General features: G+C 51.0%; 1 protein-coding gene across 2 annotated transcripts in view; it reads right to left on the reverse strand.

Moving 5' to 3' along the window:
• The window catches only part of ELP1 (elongator acetyltransferase complex subunit 1), an 86,341-nt gene that overhangs the window by 42,884 nt on the left and 30,379 nt on the right, over positions 1–13,078 (reverse strand). For both annotated transcript variants that reach the window (XM_075914990.2, XM_075914991.2), the window contains exons 13-15: positions 12,829–13,002; positions 5,542–5,648; positions 3,397–3,500 (exon numbers count right to left, since the gene is read on the reverse strand). In XM_075914990.2, the coding sequence (XP_075771105.2) occupies positions 3,397–3,500; positions 5,542–5,648; positions 12,829–13,002 (385 nt within the window). The remainder of the gene's footprint in view (positions 1–3,396; positions 3,501–5,541; positions 5,649–12,828; positions 13,003–13,078) is intronic.

The raw sequence follows: 13,078 nt of genomic DNA on the forward strand, positions 1-13,078 counted from the left end.
CTCATGAATTCTTATCGGTTACTCGACTATTCTATAGTCCCCGGGGATGGAGATGGCAGCCAATGTGCTCTGGCCCTGCTCCCAAGGAGCCCCCAGCCGCCCCATGCTGCTGCCTCGGATATAGAGGCAGCAGTGTGGGGTGCTAGGCAGGAGCTGATCTGCGAGGGGAGCCAGTTAAAAACCAGCTTTCCTTGTGGCCCAGCTACCTGTCACCTTGCAGTGCTGTCTCTGATACCCTGCGCTGCTGCCTCTGTGACAGCAGCTCCTGTCCAGGGTGGAGGGGGCGCTGAGCTCCTGGACCCAGTGCGAGCCAGGACTGGGCCGGGCTGCCTGCCTGCCTGGCTCCTAATACACTTGAAATGCAGAGATGCAGCAGGAGTAGGTCCCGGACCTGGCACGAGCCAGGACTGAGCTGGGCTGCTGGCCAGCCGCTAAAAAATGTACTGCCGAGGGGGGGAGGAAATGTGTGCAGTCTATAGCATTAACCTATAAGCTTTTGCTTATTGGTTAATCGACTACACTATTAAATCCCTATTCACAATATCCTCTGGCAAGGAGTTCCACAGGTTGACTGTGTGCTGCATGAAGAAAAACTTCCTTTTGTCTGTATTAAACCAGCAGCCTATTAATTTCATTTGGTGACCCTTAGTTCTTATGTTATGGGAACAAGTAAATCACTTTTCCTTATTTCCTTTTTCCACACCACTCAAGATTTTATAGACCTCTATCATATACTCCACCTTATTCTCTTCTTTTCTAACCTGAAAAGTACCAGTCTTAGAGCTCTCTTCATATGGGACCCGTTCCAAAACCCTAATTGTTTTTGTTGCCCTTTTCTGAACCTTTTCCAATGCCAGGAGATCTTTTTTGAGATGAGACCACCACATCTGTACGCACTATTCAAGATGGAGGTGTACCATCGTTTTACACAGGGGCAGCAAGATGTTTTCTGCCTTCTTCTCTGTCCCTTTTGTAATGATTCTAACATGCTGTTTGCTTCTTTGACTGCCCCTGCACACGGACCGGATGCTTTCACAGAACTATCTGGAATGACTCCAAGATCTCTCTCGAGTAGTTGTAGCCAAATGAGTCCCCCTCACATTGTCTGTCTAGCTGGGGTTATGTTTTCCAATGTGCATCACTTCACATCTATCAACGGTACATTTCATCGCCATGGTGTTGCCCAGCCACGTAGTTCGGGAAGATCTTTTTGACGCTCTTCACAGTCTGCTTTGGTCTTAATCTTGGGCAGTTTAGTATTGTCTGCTAATTTTGCCACATTACTGTTTCCCCCTTTCTCCAGATCATTTAGAAGTAAATTGAATAGGATTGGTCCCAGAACAGACCCTTGGGGGACACCAGTTACCTCTCTCCATTCTGAAAAAACTTACCACAAACTACATATGAGTCAACAGTGTGACACTGTTGCAAAACAAGCGAACATGATTCTGGGATCCCTTAATAGGAGTGTTGACACGAGAGGTCATTCTTCCACTCTACTCTGCACTGATTAGGCCTCAATTGGAGTGCTGTGTCCAGTTTTGGGTACCACATTTCAAGGAAGATGTAGAAAAATTGGAGAAGGTCCAGAGACGAGCAACAAAACAATTAAAGGTCTTGAAAACACGAGCTATGAGGCAAGGCTGAAGGAATTAGGCTTGTTTAGTTTGGAAAAGAGAAGACCAAGGGCACATGATAGCAGTTTTCAGGTGTCTAAAAGGGTGTTACGGGGGGACAATTGTTCTCCTTGGTCTTGATGATAGGACAAGCAGCAATGGGCGTTTAGGTTGAACATTAGGAAAAAATTCCTAACAGCCAGGGTGGTTAAACACTGGACTCGGTAGCCTAGGAAGGTTGTGGAATCTCCATCACTGCGGCTATTTACGGGCAGGTTGGATCGACATTTCTCAGGGATGGTCTAGAAGGTGCTTGGTCCTGTCATGAGGCAGGAGACCGGACCAGATGATCTCGAGGTCCCTTCCTGTTCTAGTGTTCTATGATCCCTGCCCTTTGTTTCCTGTCTTTGAACCAGTTACCAATACATGAAAGGCCCTTCCCATTTATCCCATGACAACTGACTTTACGTAAGAGCCTTTGGTGAGGGACCTTGTCTAAGGCTTTGTGGAAATCTAAGTGCACTAAGAGCCAACGTTGAATGAAATCACACACAAGTCACTTCACATGCCCTTGATTTACATCACATCAGTAGGGAAAAACCTATGTAGCCAGAAACCAGAGGAATCTGGCAACTCTGTGCAGGGACAATGGTAAACCAAATGTCTTCTGAGCTACAAAGCGAACACCGATCAGTCCTCCTCCCAGAGACACCAGCGCAGCACTTCCGAACGGTGAGCCTGCACGCTTCCACTCAGAACGCTGCTCCACTGGCAACCATGGGCTGAACAGAGACACTGGATTTATGGCTTAGGACGGCTGTTAGCCACTAACCTCCCGTTTGTCCCGACTGCAGAGGGGTTAACGGCCCACTGTCCTGAGCAGTCCCTTCCAATGTGTGCTACCTAACCAAAGAAGTGGGCCGTGCCCACGAAAGCTCATGATCCCATCTACAGGTTTGGGAGTCTATAAAGTGCTACCAGACCACTGGCTAACTCGGCTACCCCTCTGAAACTTCTAAACAACCTGTTCACCTTTGCTCAGGTGATGTCTACACTGGCAATTGATCAACCAAATGTTTGTAATTCACGGGTGTTACCACCCCACGCCCTGCTTTGTACTTTGTCCACATAAGCGCCCTCCTGCTAACACAGAGAAAGCCACTTGTTGGGCTAGAAGTATTTTGTCAGCAAAAGTGAGGACAAACTGCATTCACGGGTGCCAGCCGTTGAGCAACAGGGCTGTGTCGACATGGCCTAGTCGCTAAAAGCTGCGTAGAGTACACATAGCCTCAGAGTGCTCTTCCCAGAACTGAAGAATAGTTCTTTGTGGCTTGAAAGTTTGTTGCTCTCAAGTCGGACTCTCATTCATTTGTGTCTCTAATAGCCAAGGACCAAAACAACTACCATGACACGATCTACAGAGAGAGTAACAAGTCAGAGATCCCACAGTAACTTAAACACTGAACAGGATCCAAGTTAAATGTTCAGGACCACATAAAACATTGACAAACACTGCATGTGCAAGTGGTGCAGAGCTACAGCCATCAAGGGGACCTACTTATCTGAACACCCCTACATTTCAATCTCCACATTAATGCTGAGTTACCCATAATCATGCTGGATTTTGTGCACTGTAAGACAGCCTCTGGGCAAGGCATGCAGAGGGGGATGTGCTGCTCTCACAGCTCAGTTTGCAAGCACTAATGAGGAGACAGCAATGCTAAGGAACGTTTTCAGACCGTGTCCTGCTGGCCCTCATGAGCACCAGCTGTTCACTTACTTCTCCACCAATCACGGCCAATGCAGTCTGCACACAAGGAGAAGGAAACCGAACAGCAGAGCCATTGCTACTCCTCCAGGGTTCCAGGGCTGGAGTGGGAGCCTCTGAAAATTAAGAGAAGATAAAGGCTATTTTCAGCTCAGCGGCTAATGCAAACATAAAACCTACACAAACACGCCCCTTTGCCCCACACAGCCCATAAAAACACCGGTGTGTTTTCACTAAACCATAGAGAACAAGCTCATGACATGAAACTAACAGAACTTGGAGACCATCTGAGTCCAGCACATAGCAAGCGTAACAAAGCAGTAATGGGGATGAAGCTGTTGAGTGCCTCAGTTTCTCTCTGTACTTTGTACTGCTATCCAGTGGGGGGGGAGGGGGTATGGCACACAAGAGCTGGCTCTCTTCTTGGGGAAGAACAGTAGACATGAGGTTTGTGTGTCCTTTTTCTGACAGGAGAGCAATGGCTGGGTCATCACGTTCGCGGAGGAGGTAGCCATGTTAGTCTCCAAGATGCAGACTAACAAATATAGTAGACCAGTGGTACGCAACCTTTTTCCTAGCGCAGCCCCCGGGGAAACTTTGGTTGGAAAAAAAAGAGCGCAGCCCCTTTAAATGCTGCTCCATTTGCCTGCCACTCTCCCTGCATGTACGCCGTGCCAGGAAAAAAAAGTGGCAGCTGGCCCAGCACGGTGACCTTCCACGGAAGACAGCCGCGGCCCCCTTGGGGGTCACAACACGGGTTGCGCACTGCTGTATCAGATCATGAGCTTTCATGGGTAAAACTCGCTTCATCAGACGTGCACTGGGTCATCAAGTAACTGCCTGGAACCCGCTGGAACGGACCCACAGCCACAGAGACCCTGGGAAGCCCCAGTTACCAGAACGCTTTTCCCTCGCCCCTCAGAAGGGAAGTCAAGCCAAGGCCCCAGCCGAGAACAAGAGGAAAAGGTCCCGGATGGTGGAGTTAAGTGCTGCCCTTTGAAGAGACATGGGGCTCTCCCCTGGGACAGAGAAAGGCTCAAAGAGCGAGCAAGCCTGAAACGGAGACCATGGCGGCTGGGCTGGTTCATTGCACTGGCTTAGCCACTACATCTTAACTTTTCTATGCACTGATCCAGAACTCCAGTGCAGTGTTCCAGCTGCACCACAATTCCAAACAAACGACTGGCCTTGGAAGAGGACGTTAGAAAGCGTGTAATTCGGTAATCGTGTAGCTGACAAATTGTGTTGGTGACATAAGTGGCTCTGCATTTGAAGGAGCTTGAGAGCTGGCGGGCAGGCATGTTGGCTCAGTCCTGGCTCGCATGGGGTCCGTCAGCTACCCCTACAGAGGCTCTGCCCGATTTATATGCAGAGTCACAGTGGGGGGGAGCTGCCGAACGCAGCGTGAGCCAAGACTAAGCCAGCACACTGGCTCCCAAAATACTTGAAATGCAGAGCTGCATGCAGAGGGAGGGCTGCGTGTAACCGGTAGCGTTAACCGGCTACACTAGGACATTCCTAGATTGGAAAGGGCTGCCAAGTGTCAGCTCAAATACTTGAGGAGACTCATTGATCCCTGAAGAGCGTACAGACCTCTGCTCCTGGAGTCTCTCTCACTGGGACTCTGGGCAGAGCCCATAATGTGAACAGGAGTGCTAGGACCCAGGGGCTCAGTCTCACAGGTGGTGATGCTCCAGGTCCCACCCTGAAGGAAGAGTGAGACCCCTTTGGGCTCCTGCACACTGAAGGAAGGGATTCCATTCCACGGCTGGGGCTCAGCATAAATCCTGCAGATCCACGACAGCAGTGAAGAGGGGGCGGCGGGGCCTAGAGGTTCAGTCACACATTTGTTCTATTAGGGAAAAAGGAGCAAAAGTCCGAGCCCCCAATGCCATATCAGTCCTTTGAAAGCCACGAGGCTTGGCCCTTCATTTCAAAATACAGCTACGCCATTCTTTTCTTTAAAAACGAGGTCCATCCAGATTCAGATGAACACTTCGACTAGTCCAAAGAGCCAAGCGATGAGAAAAGCAACAACATCAACTTGCAAAGTTTGTGCACGTTCTTATTCTCTAGCTGGCTAGGTAAACTCCAGGACAGTTCTGCAACAGCAATCAGTACCTAAGCCAGCCAGCTCCAGAGGAATCTTACACTCACCCCAGAAGTACTTCAGTATTCGCCCATCAGCCAGCTGCACAGCTACTGCTCTGCTCTTCGGATTATAGCACAGACTGATCACATCCCCATCCACAGGCAAAGACAAGCTAGAAATAGGTACATGAGAGAGGAGGTTACGAATTGGGGATGCGAAAGGTTAACATCACCCATTTAGGGTTCTGATCACCCGGTGACTAATGGGGGCTGGAGTAGGGATGTAAGCGACCAATCGACTAGTCGCTCTGCCCCCCCCGCTGCCTCTATCACAAAAAAACAACGGGGAGGGGAGGGGAGGGAGAATATGAGGAACCAGCTTAAAAGCCAATTCCTTCCAACTCCATGGGACGGGGCAGGAGGGCAGCTGCAGCCCTTCCTCTTTGAAATATACCAGAGTCCCAGCAGTGGCTCTTGTGCATTTCAAAGACTGAAATGGTGCGTGGAGCCCTGGGCCAGCAGAAAGTCCCCTGCTGATCCCTGGCTCCATGCAGCGCTTCCTCTTTGAAGTGCACCTGCAGGGGCTCTTGAACATTTGAAAGGCGGAACACGCACTAGTCCTTATCAACTACTCAAGGAGTTAATTAATCAATATTTAACATCCCTAGGCTGGAGCAGCTCCCCACTCTGCAGGCAGGGGCGGTGAGCTGGTAGAGCCGGTTCTAGCCCCCGCGCAGGGCTAAGAGCCAGCAGCCAGTCCCAGTGCAGGACAGTCTCCAGCCCAGATCCCACTCGGTCAGTTAACTGGTTAACCAGGATTCTACATCCCTGGTTACAACGCTGCAGTAGATATACACTGCAGTGGATAAGAGATGTGCCTCCATAGTCAATGAAGTGGAAAGGGAGGGGTAGCAGAGACTGTTTCTGATGGTGCTAGTTGGCAATGAATGGATAGATAACACCAGTGCTTAAAAAAAAAAAAAAAAAGTCCCAGTATTCCAGGCTCAAAATTGTTGAGAAAACCAAAAACCAAAAAAGAAAGCCACATACACATCCTACAACCCATTCAATTAAGGCACGTTGAGAAAATAGGTGCCAGTACGCCAGCCCAAGGAGTACCATCACAAAAAAGCACTGGATAACACATGCACAAAAGGCTCACAGTCTCTGTAATGATGCTGAATTTGCACCAATTCAATCCATACTGTGAAGGAGAGAGTCAAGTCCCGGCCAGCCCCTCTGGCATGGAGCATATGCCTGCCAGCAACACTGACCAATCATGGCACACTACAGGACTTGTGTTCATCATGAGTCGTGGGATGCACAGATGGGCATGTTTTCAGCCTTTGTCAGATGGCCAGCAAAGCCCACAGCTGTAGCACATTCAGAAAACTCAAAAACTGATTCAGACTTGCCCACATCACACAATCCCAGCATGTTGGGCCCTGCCAGGCTTTAGCAGGCGGCCAATACAGCAGATTTTCACAACACAGAGGAGCTTGTCTGCCCATATTTCAGCCCAACACCCTTTGAATCTAGGAGCTTCAGTAGGAAGAGAACTCAGGCTACATCTATAAGTAGACAGCGGCATCACTACAAATCATGGCGCTTTCCCCCAGGATACCTGGCTTTGGAGTCCAAGGGGAGGTGCCCCGAGCTTGTTGGAGAGGGACAGGCCGTTGCAGCTATAACCCCCCCCCCCCCATTATTTCACAGTTGAAAGGCGGGCAGATGGGAGGTGGAACACCTGCAGGGATAAAGCATCTTGAAAAACGTGTTACTGAAAGTTCCGTAACCTCTCTGAGAATACGTCCCCATGGGACCTCCCCAGCCAGACTCCCAAGCAGTAATTCAATAAAAGGGGAGTGTTCAGGAGGCAAGTCCAAGCGTTTGGAGGACTGTGTCACCAAGGGCTGCAACATCCCCTGAAGCAGGAGCAGCATTATGGATGGAAGACCAAGTTTCAGTGCTACAGATTTCAGATGCTATACCCTTCAATAGGGCTACAGAAGTAGACTGGCGTATGCTTCCATTCCGTACGTGCGCCAGGCTGTACAGCTTTGCGTGCTGTCATGTCCCAGCGCATTAATAGCAGGGTTAAGACACTCTGGCAGCCTTTGAGAGAAAACAGGTTGTCCCTTCACCCTCTCTGCAAACGGTATCAATAGCCTAGGAGAGGCTCCAAAGATCTAAATCCTGTCAACACAGAAGGCAAGGACTCTTCTAACACTGAGCATGTGGAAACGATCTCTGAGGAAGCAAGAGGCGCTGGGTAGATATTCCAGAGAGGCCTTCGGGAGGAAGCCAGAATGGGCAGAGGGGGAACCAGTGTCAGCCTGTCTCTATAAAAGGTGCTACGTGGTGGTTGTGGAGCCAGAACTACACTGAGTTCTCTCACGCCTCAGGAATGAAGTCTTGAAAAGAGATGAAAGAGAGAACAGGGAGCCCTTGATTCAAAGAGGTTTTCTTTGAGAATTAAGCCGCAAACTGAGGTCCCACTGGGAGGGGGTTGCATAAGGGGAGAAACAAATGAGTAAAACGTCTGTGAAATCTGGCTGCAGTAATGGAGGTTCTCTCAATGAATTTCACTGAATTCCCCAGGTGGCATTTCCCATTGCTCAGGGCAGCAGAGGCCTGCCTCTGGGGACTCCTAGGTCTGCCAAAGTCTGTGGAATTCACAACGGTTGCATTTCCATTCATGATCCTGAAGGAAGCTCCTGCTCAGGGAGCCTGCAATTAGATTGTGGAGTCCTGTACGAGAGCTGAGATTTCCCTCTGACAGGAAGCACATCAGTTCCGTAGCCGTGGCGACTCTGCTGGGATCTCTGCTCTGCCCTTCCAGTTGATAGGACACACTTCTGCCTCGCTGTCCAGCATTACCCTGAAGAAATGGCCCTCTGTGGTGTGGGGAATGCTCTGAGTTCCAGAATATCGATACGGAATGAAACCTGCTCGGTGGGCCACTTGCTGAGGGCTGTGCCCCGGGAGGTGAACTCCGCCATCCCAAAGGAGTAAGAATCTTTGAAGAGGGGGAGGTGAGAGAACGGGCACCCACACACATTTCTGCAGGGGCTTCCATGCAAGTTTGTAGTGGTTCTTTCCACCACCTCCAAGCATCCAGGACTTTTGGAAGTCCTGTAACATATTTAAAGAAATTAATAAGGAGTACACATCAATCTTAGCTATCCTTGCAGTCTGACGCCGGATCACAGAGGACAACCCACACCCCAAGAATTGTAGGCAGGCTCTTCAGTTGTTTGCAGACTGTGCAATACAGTAATTCCCCATTTAACACAGTAGCTACATTTCAGAAAACGATTGTGCTAAATGAAAACATGTTATGCGGGGTCAATTGTCCCATTGAAAATATTAGAAAAGGTGGGGGTTGCGTTTCAAGCGCACGTGCACTCGCAGCTCCAGCCCGCACTGGTTAGCAGCTGGGACCAGGACATAAGGTTGGGGGGAAAGGGGCCTGGGGCATAGCAGGGAGGGGAGGTGTTTGGCTCTGGAGGAGGGAAGGGAAGGGAAGGACAGGGGAGGGGGCTTGCAGCCTGCGGCTGGGTTTCCCCAGCTGACTGGTCGCCGGCAGCTGCGCGGGGCATCCTCTGTCTCCTTACAAAGTGGCAGAGGTTTGCCGCTGGCTGCACCATTCCCCTTTGGCCAGATGTCTTGTGCCCGGCCAGAGGGGGTCACTAGGGAACGGCACTGCGAGCAGCAAACCTCCGCCGCTTTGCAGGGAGGCAGGGGAAGCCTCTAGCCGGCCCTAGGGGAAATCGTGTTATTGAGGGGACGGGGTCGTGTTGTTTGAAAAATGTTCCCTAAAAAAACTCGTGCTATCGCGAAAACGTGTTAAGTGGGGAATTACTGTACCAGCAGGTTAGACTGGATGGAGTAGAAAAATCTCTCTGGGGAGAGACTCTGGCAGTTACCGAGTGGCCCTAATGACGTCTGTTCTTTGGATTGGGGTCAACATGCTTTTCTCAATCCATGTGACGGCCCATGGCCAAAATACACTTACAGCCGTGGTTGCCACCAGCTGGACCTCTAGTGCTGACTGCTCCAAGGAGAGCATTGTGGCTACGCTACATTGACAAATGGGCTACTGCTGCCAAGAGACGCTTTGTAAAGGCTGAGTGCTGTGGAAAGCACGGGGGAGGGCTTGTTAGCAGCAGGGTTCTGAGCCTACCCGGACTTGCACAAACTGTTTGTAGGATAGGTAGATGGTTACATGAAAGCAGGCGTCCAGGAAGTCACGAGCAAAGTACCAGTCTCCCAGATCTAGGGATCTGATAATGGCTAATGTCACCATCCCGAAGTGCCGGGAAAGGATACTGCTGTTCAGGTTCTTAGATCAAGGATTTATCTCCATCCTCTACTCCTACTGGGAACTAGAATCATCTTCCAACCAGCTCAGGAGGAACTTACTCGATTGACCACAAGAGTCTGGACATCCTGTTTTAAGAGGTTTGGGGAAAGTTGTCCATGAAGAGAGAAGGGTAAGAGTGAGTGGGAGCTGACAGAACACCCCATGCTTAACATCTCCAAAAGCCACCTGCCTGAGGTCATCTGTCCCCAGACAGGGAGGAAGTGGGACAACCAGTTTCCAAAGGGAGACTGAATGGAATCCTTCAGCACAGGACCTGACAGCGCAGGTTGTTTAAGCCATCAGCGGAAGCATCAAAATTGTTTCTTGCAGGGAGGTAGAGAGGATGTTGCTTTAGAAGAGCAAGGTCTCCATTGTTGGGGTATCTTCCTCTGTAGCCTTCAGAAGGTCTAGGAAAACTGATGTGGACTGTACTGGAATGACCTAGATTGCTACAGTGTTTGAGACCCACAGACCTGTCCCTATGCTGCAGGAACATACATTCCAAGGGACTGTCTCTTTGTTGTATGGAGGAAGAAGCTGCATCAGCTGGATATTAAACTCGGCAAGCAAGCAAGCACAGACCCTCATTTAGAGGAAGGGCAATTTGCACTTGAGAGGTGATGGTTAAAATGGGCTCAAAGGGTTGCTGAGGATCCTTAGCCTCTTCTAATGGGTTATGGAGGGACATTGCCAGGCACCTCACGAGGTCTTGAACAGTCTGAAAGACATACAACGGTGGTGGGGCGTCACCCCTTCATCAGGAGATGAAGAGGACATGAAGTGATAGGGGCAATTCTCCTCCGTCTGCATGATCCCACTAACCTTGGGTGTCTTCCCGTGATGAAGGGACACACGGGACCGGAGGGAGATTGTACAGTACTGAGTGGTGGCCTGTGGGGTACCAAAGGCTGATCCAGTGGTGTCTGACAATAATGCAGTCTTGGGGCTTCTTTCTGGTTGGAGTCCTGTACAATCGCTCCCCCATGGTGATCGCCATGGAATCCTGTAGGCACACCGAAGTAGCAGATAAGGGAAGGGCCCCTAGGGATGGTCTAAACCGAAGGATTAGACACGCCTGGTGGAGTCTGAGAAGGTTACATCTGAATATTGGATCAGTTGGACGTGGTGGAAAGGTGCAGAAAAGCAGCCCTGAACTGAGGCTTTGCAGAATCACCCCATGGACACTAACAAAGGTTCTTGTACAAGAAGGGTCACTCGGTCTGGACAGAGGGGCCCTGGCAGGTCACCCACTGGCAGAAGTTAGATCTGAAGAACAGCAGACGGATCACTCAATTTGCCTGTTTCTCTTCATTCCCCTGGAGGACGGGCACTTGGGCTAGATGGGCCACTGGTCTGACCCGAGAGGAATCGGAAGATGCTGGAGAGCTTTGATGTCTAGCAGACTGAGCTGATCATAGAACACTAGGGCTGGAAGGGACCTCGAGGGGTCATCGAGTCCAGTCCCCGCCCCTTGACGAAGCTGGGACAGCGAGAGCGGCACACTGGGGAGGCTTGAACAGGAGCTTGTCTGACAAGGATGCACAGGAAGCGACAGTACCAGGGCGTGCTCAGGACCTGTGCATCTCAGGGCCTCCAAGTCAGCAGCTTCCTGTGTTGTCTGCTAGGAAGCTTGTCCACTCGCTGCTTCTTGTGCAGTACTGGCGGCTCAGTACGGAGCCAGAACGTAACCGTAGCTGTACCCACGAAGGGATGAATGGTCTCTCTGGGATTTGAGGGGACCTCTTATGCCCTCACAAAGGAGAAAGAGGCTGCTTCTTGGAAGCCCGAGCTCCATAGGCGCTGCTGCCACCACTTCAGCCTGAACTATTGAGGCGGATGAACAGAAGAGGAAGCATATACCGCTGGGGCTGGAGACGGCTGCATTAGAAGGGCCTTGAATCTAGGTCATCCCTCCTTCCATGATCTACCTGTACACCCCCTACCTGCTGACACAGTGCTGGTCTCTACAAGGCAGCAGAGGCCATTCAAATGCATCTCCGCACAGGGAGAACACCTGGGGCAGGTCTGGCAGGGCTTGAACCGCGAGGTCTATGGCATAACCCCGAGGAGGTGGCGAGCCAAAGAAAGAGAAGAGAGGGGACTAGCTCCTATCACAAACGAAGAAGAACAAAGTAACTAAGAGACAGAGAAATGGAAAGACTAACCAAGCACTGAGCAATGGCTGGAAGCCATTGAACCAGCTGAACACGCAATTGCTCCGTCCTGAGCCGCAGGCAGTTAAGGGTTTGCATGGCAGCTGGTCCTTACTTGCCCTTGCTAGGAGGCACAAGGTGCTGCTTCCGCAAGCAGACACTGCTTTGTGTTCTCTGGCCGAGCGCGCACCGGTAAAAGTACCGATAGTTCTGATATGCAGAAAAGAAGCAGCCATTCTATTTTACTGTTCCTAATTTGCAAAGGGAGTGCTGGTGGCTCAGCTGCGTCTCCTACATGAGCAGTGGACAGGCCACAGAACCCATTCCAAACTGCCAGCTGGGTGTGGCAGCAGCGGAAGATGTCTTGGCTATTCCTACAGTGGGTGGAACTCAGGGCGGAGGGAGATGCTGGACTGGTATCCCTGAAGAGCAGAGTCCCCTGTTCAGCTTCTGGGCTCTGTGCCACCAATATGTCCAGCCCTGACCAAGCAGGCAATCCCCTGGGAGAAACATGGCACGACCTTGTGCCCCACACTCATTCCACAGCATCACTGCTGAGACCCCAGGAACGTGCTGGCCCTACGGGTGGGACATGGACTCTTGTATTCGAGCCATTTCCAGAGCCTGCGTTGCTCCAGCACACAAGTGTCCCCTCTAATAGGACACCTTTCTGCAGGTGGTCCCCACATCATCATAGCTGCAGGGATGCCAGCCAGCCTACCATCAGCTCCTCCCAGGCCCCTGGAGCAGATCTGCTCAGAGGTCTTTATTCATTTCTAGAATGACTTGACTTTTCATCAGCCACATGAGGAGTGGAAAGCTCTTTTCCAGTACCGGAGATCTAGGCAACCTCCCTCTGCCTCAGGACGTCCCGTCAGGTGGTGGATGACGGAGTGTGCGGCGAGCTGCCCCTGGCTGACTGCCAAGAAGGTGCTGTCCTGCAGCCAGGTGAACAGCCGAAACGCCAGGGGGTTCACCCGCGTGACCTCACCGCAGCTCACCTCGAGCCTGTACGATTGAAAGAGAGAGATGGAGAGTCAGTATCAATGGGCCAGTCAACCCACCATCACTATCTGGAAAGGAG

Source organism: Pelodiscus sinensis, chromosome 6 (genome assembly GCF_052426305.1).
Source record: "Pelodiscus sinensis isolate ZL-2025 chromosome 6, ASM5242630v1, whole genome shotgun sequence".
NCBI classification, from domain to species: Eukaryota; Metazoa; Chordata; order Testudines; family Trionychidae; genus Pelodiscus; species Pelodiscus sinensis.